The following is an 11,219-nucleotide window of genomic DNA, read 5'->3' as shown; positions in this document are numbered from 1 at the left end:
TCATCTTTCTCCCACGGAACAGCTGGTAGTTTCAAACTGCTGACCCTGAGGTCAGCAGCCCGATTCGTAACCACTACACTACCAGAGCTCCTTTGTGCTCTGTATTAGAGCCCTCAAATTTGTTCCTGTTTTTTCATTTATGGCATTTATAATTCTGGGATTCACATTTAAGTCTTTAATCCATGCTGAGTTGTTTTTTGTATATGGCATGAGGTAAAGGTCTTGTTTCAGTCTTTTGCATATCGCTTTTCAGTTCTGCCAGCACCATGTGTTGAAGAGACTGTCTCTTCCCCATGCAATATACTTAGGCCCTTTGTTGAAAATCAGTTGGCTGTATGTGGGTGGGTTAATTTTTGGATTCTTGATTCTGTTCTGTTGATCAATGTATCTTTCACTGTACCAGTACCAAGCTGTTTTAACCATTATAGCCGTGTAATAAATTTTAAAATCACAGAGTAAGAGGCTTCCAACTTTATTCTTCTTCTTAAGTAGTGTTTTGCGTATTCTGGTTCTCTTTCCTTTCCATGTAAAGTTTGTAATTATTTTTTCCATCTCTTTGAAGAATGTTATTGGAATGTGGATTGGGATTGCATTATATGTGTAAATTGCTTTAGGCAGTATTGACATTTTCACAATGTTAAGTCTTCCTATTCAGGAACATGGTATATTCTTCCAGTTTTGTAAGTCTCTTTTGGTTTCTTGCAGTAGTGTTTTGTAGTTTTCTTTGTATAGGTCCTTTGCTTCTCTGGTTATATTTATTCCTAGATATTTCATCCTTTGGGCGGCTATTATAAATGGTATTGCTTTCCTAATGTCCTTTTCAGCGCTGTCATTATTAGTATAGAGGAATCCAACTGATTTTTATATGTTGATCTTATACCCTGCCACTTTGCTGAATCTTCCAATGAGGTCTAGTAGCTTTTTCAATAAATCTTTGGGGCTTTCTATGTATAGGATCATATCATCTGCAAATAGGGAGAGTTTTACTTCCTCTTTGCTAATTTGGATGCCTTTAATTTCTCTAACTTGCCTTATAACTTTGGCTAAGACTTCCAACACAATATTGAATAGGAGTGGTGACAAAGGGCATCCTTGTCTCGTTCCTGTTTATAGAGGGAAGGCTTTCAGTTTCTCTCCATTGAGAGTAATATGGGCTGTTGGTTTTGTATATATGCTCTTAATTATGTTGAGGTATTTCCTTTCAATTCCTGCTTTGTTGAGGGTTTTTATCAGGAATGGGTGTTGGATTTTGTCAAATGCCTTTCCTGCATCATGTGGTCCCTTTTCTGCATCATGTGGTTCTTTTCCTTTTTCTTATTTATATGATGGATTACATTGATTGCTTTTCTAATGTTGAACCATCCTTGCATCCCTTTTATGAAACCCACTTATTCATGATGTGCTACTGGAGTCTATTGGCTAGAATTTTGTTGAGAATTTTTATGTCTATGTTCATGAGGTATATTGGTTTATAATTTATTTCTTAGTGATATCCTTCTCTGGTTTTGGTATGAGGGTTATGCTTGCTTCATAAAATGTATTAGAAAATTCTCCATCCTCTTCTATATTCTGGAACACTTTGAGTAGAATTGGTGGCAGTTCTTCCCTGAATGTTTGATAAAACTCCCCAGTGAAGCCATCTGGACCAGAACTTCTTTTGGTTGGGAGTTTTTTTTAACCTGATCAATTTCTTCTTTTGTTATCAGTCTTACACTCTGTGTAAATTTAGGTAGATCATGTTTTTCTAAAAATGTATCCATCTCTTCTAAGTTTACAAATTTGTTGGAGTACAACTCTTCATAGTATTCTGTTATTATCCTTTTTATTTCCTTTGGGTCTGTTGTGACATCACCCATGTGGTTTTTAACGTGTGTTATTTGTGTCCTCTTCCCCATTTCTTCTGTTAGGTTTGCCAGTGGTTTGTCAATTTTATTAATCTTTTCAAATAACCAGCTTCTTGTCCTGTTGATTCTTTCTATCATTTTTCTGTTTTCTGACTCATTTATTTCTGCTTTAATCTTCATTTCTTTTGGTGACTGTAGGTTCCCTTTGTTGGTCTGTTTCTAATTATTGTAGATACTTTGTTAATGTGTTAATTTTGGTTCTTTCTTCTTTTTGGATGTGTGCACTTATTGCAATAAATTGTCCTCTCAGCACTGCTTTTATTGTTTCCCAAAGATTTTGGTATGTTGTATTTTTGTTCTCATATGTTTCTAGGAACTTTGTGTGTTCATGTTTAATGTCTTTTATTACCCAGTTGCTTTTCAACTGGATGTTATTCATTTTCCATATATTCAACTTTATTTCCTTCCTAGTTGATTGCTAGTTTAATAGCATAGTGGTCTGAAAAGATGCTTTGTAGTATTTTGATGTTTGTCAGTTTATGGAGGCTTGTTTTATGGCCTAACACATGATCAATTCTGGAGAATGTTCCATGTGCACTGCAAAAGAATCTGTATTGTGCTGTTGTTGGGTTGAATGCTCTATACGCATCTATGAGGTCAAGTTGGTTGATTGTGCTGTTTAGTTCCTCTGTATCTTTGTCAAGTTTCTTTCTGGTTATTCTATCCCTCAGGAAAGTGGTGTATTAAAATCTCCCACTATAATTGTAGATTTGTCTATTTTTTTTCTTCAATTCTAGTAGGATTTACTTTATATGTCTTGGTGCTTTTTCACTGGGAGCGTAGATATTTATTATGGTTATGTCATCTTGCTCAATTGACCCTTTAATAATGAGATAGTGTCCTTCTTTATCTCTTCTGCTGGATTTTGCCTTAAAGTTTATTTTATCAGAGATTAGTATTGCCACTCCTGCTTGTTTTTTTATTGCAATTAGCTTGGTATATTTTTTCCCATCCTTTACTTTTAGTCTGTTTTTGTCTTTGTGTGTAAGGTGTGTCTCTTGCAGGCAGCAAGAAGGGTCTTGTTTTCTTATCCATTCTGCCACTCTCTGTCTCTTCATTAGTGCGTTTAATCCATTGACATTTAGTGTAATTATCAATAGGTATGTGTTAGTTTTTCATGTGGTTCTGTTCTTTCCTTTGTTCTGCATGTCTTCTTGTGCCTTGTTCATGTTGTTTGTGCTATTTCTTGTCAATTTATTCTTAGTTTTCATGTTCTACTTGGATCTTCAGTTTCATGGTATGTTGTGAAGTATTAACTTTCTTTGTGGTTACACTATAGTCTACTAACTTTTCCCTCCATTTAAGACCATCTATTGTATCCTGCAATCTACCTGACCTCCTTACCACCTAGATCTCTATTCCTATATTTTCCCCTTTTGACATTGTTATTATTTTGATCTTTGATTGACCTCCCAGGTCCTCTGAATTCATTGTTATAATTTTGTTCTGTTCTGGACTCTACTCTACTATCTGTCAACTGAGTTCTGGGTGGTATTGCCATGTCTGTCAATCTCTGGTTGTTTTCTACTCTTGTTGGTTTTCAGTCCAAAGAGCTTCTTTTAGGATGTTTTGAAGTGCAGAGGTGGCTTTGACAAAGTCTCTTAGCTTCTGTTTATACTGGGATGTTTTTAATTGCACCATTGTGTTCGACTGACAGCTTTGCTGGTTAGACAATTCTTGGTTGGCAGGTTTTTTTTCTCGTAGTGTTTTATATATGTCTCCTCATTGCCTTCTTGTCTGCATGGTTTCTGCTGAGAGGTCAGAGCTTAATCTAATTTGCTTGCCTTTATAAGTAACAGTTCTTTTTTCCCTGGCTGTTTTTATGATTCTCTCCTTGTCTTTGATTTTTGGAGAACTTGATTATGATATGTCTTGGTGATTTTCTTTTGGGATATATCCTTCCTGGGGTTTGTTCAGCTTCTTGAATGCTTATCTTCTCCTCCTTCAAGATGTTAAGGAAATTTTCTTCCAGAAGATCCTCAACTATCTCTTCTGTGGACTTCTGTGATTCTTCCTGTTCCAGAGTGCCAATAATTCTTAAGTTATTCCTCTTCATGTTATCCTACATGAATCTTATACTGTCTTCAGATTTTTTATCCTTTTTTTCTGCTTGCTCTTCTATTGAGAGACTTGTCTTCCAGCTTGGTGGTTCTGGCTTGCATATTTTCAATTCTACTCCTTTGCCCTTTCAGTGTATTGTCCATTTCTGATATTTTATTATTAATCATCTGGACCTCTTTTTGCAGGTTTTGAATTGTTTCCAATGCTATATCTATATTGTTTGATTGCTCCTGTAGCACTTTCCTGACTTCTTTATTTTCCTCCACCCCTCTTTAAAGCATTTGGATTTGTCTCCATATCATTCTTCTGAATTCCTTCTTAGACAGATCCAAAGCCTGTTCTTCTTCTAATGGGAAGTCCATGTCTGCCTCCAGCTCATTTGTCTAAGTTACTCTTTTCTGTTTCTGGACATGTTTTGATATCTTTTGTTGTTTTTTCTTGGATATTTTCAATAGTTAGATATGTTTTCAATGATTAAATGAATGTATGTTGCTGTGTTGTTAAGCTTCCTGAGTATCTCCTGGTGGGTGTGATCTGGAGACAGGCTTCCCCTTTCATGTCTCTTATTACTCAACTGCTAGCTATCTTAGCAGGTGTTGGCTATCTATGTAATGCATAGCAGCTGGTATTGGCTCCTGTCTGGATGGTAAGATATTATGGGGTATGCTTGTAACTTGACCATATGGCCATGATTGCTGTCTCTTCTTGGGTAATGTAGGGAGAAAAATCTCCCACCCCCAGGAAAAAAGTAATACCAAAAGGACCAAAACAGAAACAATATAAAAGCAGAGACAAAAACTCAGCACACAAAAACAAAAACAAAACTGTACAGACTGTCCAATAGCCTTTGCTGTGCAGGTCAGTGTGCAGTAGTAGAAACCTCCAGAGGTGGGTGCGGGCGTCCACTTGCTCCCCCAGTCACTGCCATGGAGGTACACAGGTAGATATTGATAAATGAATGGGTGAAAGATTGTTCACAATTTTATCTCTGAATGTCAGGTATCTACGTATGCACAGTGTAATTCTCAAAATGACTGTATCCTTGTATATAGTAGTTGGTGTTGGCTCTTGCCTTTTATGTTGGGATTTTACAAGGTGCCAATATGGTTTGGCTGTATGGTCTTTTGTTAGGTAAGGCAGGTAGAAAGGCTCCCGCCCAAGTAAGAGAGTCAACTTTAGGGCTAAGTACCAGAGTCAGACGTCATAAGAAGCAGCCAAAGGATTAGCTTGTGGGACTGCTGGGGCTTTCACGGATTCCCTCTTTGCATTGTGAGAAAATTGTACCCTGTCGGTGCAATGCTGGACCCTTTTGGGGGTACACTCCCACTCACCTGAAGATGCCCGGGCTTGGCAGAGAGGGTGAGACAGGAGAGAGGAGGAAAGAAAAGTAAAAAAAAAGTCATCACACCTCTTTTTCCACAAGTAGCTTTCACGCTGTATCCACCTGGCTGTGGCCCTGCCCTCTGATCTCTGCCCAAGCTGTGGGCCTCAGGGAGCATACCAGTTGACTCTGAAATCACCATTTATTCCTGACACAGTCATATGTCTCCACTGGTGGGTACCGAAAACTGATGCCCCTCACTTATATTAGATCTAAAGCTCTGGAACTGTTCCAGCAAAGCACCTTCTCTGGTTTATTCATGCCTCCACCAGGAGTCTCTGCTCTCTGTCTCCGCTTCTTCTGACCCCAAACCAGAAATCCCCAAATATACCTTTATTATTGTTAAGTACCATCAAGCTGATTCCGACTCATAGCAACCCTGTATAGGGTTTCTGAGAAGCAGTTAGTAATTTGAACCGCCAAACTTGTGGTTCAAACCAACCTTTCAGTCCAGTGCATTATTCCACAGTGCCACACCAGGACTCCAAATATATCTGTTGTTGTTGTTGTTAAGTACTGTGGAGTCAGCTCCAACTCATAGTGACCTTGCACAGGGTTTCTGAGGCTGTAAATCTTTACAGGAGCAGAACGCTTCATCTTTCTCCCACGGAACCACTGGTAGTTTCGAATTGTTGACCTTAAGGCTGGCAGCCCGATTCATAACCACTATGCTACCAGAGCTCCTAAATATATCTGTAGGAGACCTTTTTTTTTTTTTTTTTTTTTTTTTTTTTTTTTTTTTTTTTTTTTTTTTAGTCTACTACCAATGTGCAGAATTTCACAAGCATATTTAATCAAAGAATAGATTTTTAAAGAAGGGATAGTAACATCCCCTCATAGTGATCCCACAGAACGTATTCTAGAGGCCACTAAGTTAACTGCTACCGTGCAAAACAAACCAAAGTGTGCGCTTAGTCTTCTCTGCTATATAGTAAACTGTTAGGTATTGGGCCATTCTGGGCATCACAGAGCACCTTCCCTTCAAAGTGGAAGCAACCACTTGCTAAATGGTTAAACAGTCTTTCCTAGCTCTAGGAGATAATTCTGCTTGCTATTCAACCATCCATTGTCATGCTCTGAAGCATGACAACTGCCATAGTTGAACACCTAGAACCTATTAGTCTATCAGTTGTTCTTGACAGAAAACAAGGTCAGGAACAAGAAAAGATAGGAGAAAACACCAAATTGAACTTTGTTAACATGGTGGCATGGTTGTCATGGTCTGATTGCCTATCAGCTTGCATGACCCTCTGTCCTCAGGGAGTAGCCTTGAGCCCTTGGCCAGCCTCCCAATTCCCACCAGCCAGTAAATGTTTTGGACATTTGTATTGGTCATACTTGGGAGTAGCTGAGGGAGTCTTGAGCCATCCTGGCCTTGGGCCACCCAGGCTACCACCTACTTTCTCCAGGAGAAAACCTGTTCACAACTGAGATTCCGAGTCAGCAGCCTGGTGTGCCCTTCTCCATAGCATTGGGACTTCTTGGGTCTGGGAGACAGCAAGACCTGAAGCCAACCTTCAGGGAAGAGTGCAAGGCGGGCCCCACCCATACCAACAGGAAGACTTGGGATCCCTTTTTAATTTCGGGTGGACATTGTGCTCAAGGTGAAATGATTTCATCACTTTGGTCACTCTCACTCACCAGCTTTTTGTCGACAAAGATACAATTGTTAATGCCGTTGGGGCATCGCATGACATCCACCTCCTAAAGATCGACAACAGAGAGGATGAGCTGATCACGAGAGTCAACTCTTGGTGCACGAATTTGGTGGACAAGGTGGGTGAACCCCTGCTCTAGCTGGCTTAGCCAGTTTCCCTAGCAGTCCGCCAGAGAGAAAGTAGGAATTATCTTTTCAATAAAAAATTCAGAAAGAAATAAAATTAAGAATTGTAGCATTCCACACTGAAGACCTTATTTGGCCCAGACAGAGGCCTTAAAGCCCACATACTTCATTTTTCTAACTCCTGCCTCAAATATGGAGTCCTGGTGTGGTGCTATGGGTTAATGCACAGGACTGCAAGGTCAGTTTGAACCTCAAGGTCGACGGTTCAATCTCACCAGCTGCTCCTCAGAAACCTTACACAGAGTCACTATGAGTCAGAACCGACTCGATGGCACTTAACAACAACAACCTCAAATATGTAAGGAGACTTCTAAAAAGTTTGCAGAAAAAAATGGAATGAAAAGATAATGGAAAATTTTCCACAGACTTGCCCTTCATATTTGTTGTTGTTAGCTGGTGCTGAGTCAGCTCTAAAGTATGACAATTCCACGTACAACAGAACAAAACATTGCCCAGTCCGACACCAACCTCATGATCACTGGCCTGGTGTGTGATGATTCCTCTATTGCCTCATCGGCTAATGGGGACATCTCTCAGCACCATATTGGACAATGCTGTGTTGTGATCCATTAGCTGATATTTGTAAGTAGATCTCCAAGCCTTTCCTCCTAGTCTGTCTTAGTCTGGAAGCTTCACTGAAATCTGACTGACTCTACTGGTATTTGAAACACCAGTGATGTAGTATCTATCTAGCATCATAGCAACATGCAAGCCACAACAATATGCCAAACTGACAGACAGGCAGTTGTTATTATTGTTAACTGCTGTTGAGTCCGTTCTGACTCATAGTGACCCTGCATAAGGTTTCTGAGAAGCAGCCGGAGGGGTTTGAACCACCAACCTTGTGGTTAGCAGTGTGGAGCTTATTCAGGACTCCCCTCAGATATATATTCACCAAAACACATTGGAAGAGGTGGAAAGGGTCATTAAAGTAAATGAGGGACTTATACTATGCAAATTTCAAAGAGCCAATTTACTTTATCTCACACTGGAGGTAATTCAAATGCTCCTAATTCAAATATTAAGTTAGCATCAATAGAAGATGTTAACTTAGTATTTGAATTAGGGACATTGTTTGGTCTCACTCCTAGATTCACACGGATGAAATCATGAGGAACCGTAAACGAGTGAAGGAGATCAATCACTACATTGACCACATGCAGAATGAGCTGGACAACCTGGAATTCACTGACAATCTCTTTTAGATGTAGAACCCTCAACTCCGGAAGGAAAAGTAGAGCACCTGCTGACCAATGCAGAAGCAGTTGCTGGAACTCCCCAGCCACTTTTACTAACACCATTCTTCCTCACCCTGCAACCATTTTCCAAATGTAGAAAGTAATAAAGGACTTTTGTGACCTTTCATCCATTCTTTAGAAGAAAACCAAATTCATATCCATGTACAAGGAGGGGAAATGGCCCCAAGGAGCAGCAGAGCCTCACAGGTGGCCAAGTGGCTACATGCCACTCCCAAGGGAGCAGTGGCTGGACTGGGCTCAAGGGTACTGCCAGACAGTGATTGCTGTGGGTTCTTCTGCTGAGCGCAGGGTAGAGTGAGTTGTGGATGATAAAGGACAGTCCATTGCACTACTGCTGTGGGCCTGGGCCATCGCTGAAGTTGGGAAGCGGGAACTGAGCTCCACAGGAAAGTCAGCCCCAGGGGAGGTGTGGGAACAGCACCTATCTCAAGTGCAGTGGCAGAGACAGGGACCAATACAGGAAGGGCATGAGTATGTGACCCCTTTAGTACTCAGGTGACCTCTGTTGCCAGAGTTCAGGGCTTTTACTACTTCCTTCCCTCAAGAAAGTAACCATGTGGGGAACCTAGGAGGACTGTGGAGAGACCCAGGCATGGAGGTATGATGATGACCGTGGAGGAGGACCCAAGTCTGGAGGACGTGGAGGTAACTGTGTGGAGGAAACCTGGCCATTGAGAATGTGGAAATGATCATATAGAAGGACCTGGGTATGGAGGATCTGGGCCTTTTTCTTTGGGGGACCTGGGCATAAAGAACATGGAAGTGATATGTAAAAGAACCTGGGTGTGGAGGTCATGATAGAGACTGTGGGGGGCGGGGGGATGACATTAGGCATAAGAAGAATGAGGATGGTCATATAGGGGAAACCAATTGTACTGGATAAGTCAATGACCTTGTGGGGGATCCAGGCATAGAAGACATTGTTACCTTTGTTAAGTGCCATCAAGTCAAGACGTTGTTACTGTTGTTAAGTGCCATCAAGTCAGTTCTGACCCACAACCCTATATAAGGTTTTCAAGGAGCTGCTGGTGAGGTTGAACCACCGACCTTGCGGTTCAAACCAACTTTGCAGTCCAGCACATTGGCCCACAGAACCACACCAGGACTCCCATAAAAGACATAGAGGTGACTATTTTGGGAGAACTGGACATGAAGGATGTAGAGGTGATTGTGTTGGGGGACATAGACTAGGAGAAGTGGAAGTGACAGGTAGGGGGACCCAAGCATGGACGACATGACAATGACCAGATTCAAGCATGGAGGACCCTGTTGGATGACCCGGGTGTAGAAGATGGAACAGTGACTGTGAGAGATGGGGCAAGGGTCTGGAGGACATGGTAATGACCCTATGGAGAGACTACAGTTGAAAGACATGATGGTGACTGTGTTGAGGGTGGAGAATGAGACAGTTAATGTGGGTGAGGATCACACCTGGAGGATGTGATGATGACTATGGGGAGACACCACACCTGGGTTTGAAGAATGTAATGATGACCATGTAGGGGAACCTGGGTGTGGAGGACTTAAGAAGTGACTATGTTAGGGACCAGGGAATGGAGGCTGTAATGGAGACTGTGGGGTCCCAGGTATTGAAAAGTGTGATGGTAAAACTGAGAATGGAGGACATGACAGTGACTTTAGTCAGGGGGGAATCATGACAGACATGGAGGTGACTGTGGTGGGGAACCATGGAAAACAAGAAAATAACTTGTGGGGTAACATAGGCATGGAGAACATGGAAGTGACTGTTTGGGGACTCAAATGTGGAGGACATACTATGACCATGGTGTTGGATCCAGGCATGGAAGGTGGGTGTTGGGGGACTTGGACATGGAAGGTGTGGAGGTGACCATGTGGGAAACCTGGACATGGATAATGGGACAAGGACTTTGTTGAGAGACCCAGACATGATGGGCGTGACACTGACCATGTGTGTGCATGGGGGGGGGAGGGGGAAGGACTGAATGAGCGAAGCTGGGTGTGGAGCACAACAAAGAAGGAAGACTGGACCTGGAGGACATACAATGATCCTGGTAGTGTTTTCTGGGGTTGAGGACACAGAGGTGACCATGTGAGGAACCTGAGTATATGACAGTGATCGTGTGGAAGAATTCAGGCATGAAGGAAGTGACGGTGACTATGGAGTGACCCAGGTCTGGAGAATGTAAATGTAACCTGGGTACATTCAAGGTACAGAGGATATGCAGTGACAGTGTGGGGACCAAGGATGGAGGAGGTAATGACTCTGATGGAGGATGGAGGTGTGGAGGGCATGAAGTGGACTATGCACACAATGAGAAAACTCAGGTGTGGAGGCAAAGACAGTGATGGAGGAGGGGAAGAGCAGACCAGGAGGATGTAATGATAACCCTGGTAGAGGATCCAGATGTAGAGGACATGAAGGTGACCATGGTGTGCAAAGGATGTGGAGGTAACTTTGTGAAGAAACCTGGGCATGGACCATATGGTGGCTTCTAGGTGTAGAAGAAGTATGGTGTCCATAAGGGGAATCTGGGCTAGGAGGATGTGGCAGTGGCTATGGGAAGGGCCTAGACTTGGAGACATGACTGTGACCCTGGTAAAACTTGTTGTTATTGTTAGGTGCCATCAAGTCAGTACTGACTCATAGCAACCTTATGCACAGCAGAACGAAACACTGCCCAATCCTGGGCCATCCTCACTACTGTTGTCACGCTTGAGTCCATCGATGCTGCCACTTGGCCAATCCATCTCGTTGGGGGTCTTCCTCTTTTTCTCTGACCCTCCACCTT

The 11,219-nt window shown here is 42.0% G+C and overlaps 1 protein-coding gene across 1 annotated transcript in view; it reads left to right on the top strand.

Moving 5' to 3' along the window:
* The window catches only part of LRRC48 (leucine rich repeat containing 48), a 126,856-nt gene extending 118,462 nt beyond the window's left edge, over window positions 1-8,394 (top strand). The window contains exons 11-12 of the mRNA XM_006875550.1: window positions 6,991-7,122; window positions 8,281-8,394. Coding sequence (XP_006875612.1) covers window positions 6,991-7,122; window positions 8,281-8,394 — 246 coding nt within the window. The remainder of the gene's footprint in view (window positions 1-6,990; window positions 7,123-8,280) is intronic.
* The last annotated feature ends 2,825 nt before the right edge of the window (window positions 8,395-11,219 follow it).

The sequence above is a fragment of the Chrysochloris asiatica genome, unplaced genomic scaffold, assembly GCF_000296735.1.
Source record: "Chrysochloris asiatica unplaced genomic scaffold, ChrAsi1.0 scaffold00331, whole genome shotgun sequence".
Classification (NCBI taxonomy): Eukaryota; Metazoa; Chordata; class Mammalia; order Afrosoricida; family Chrysochloridae; genus Chrysochloris; species Chrysochloris asiatica.
The sequence above is the reverse complement of the archived record's forward strand: the minus strand, read 5'-3'. Positions and strand labels throughout refer to the sequence as shown.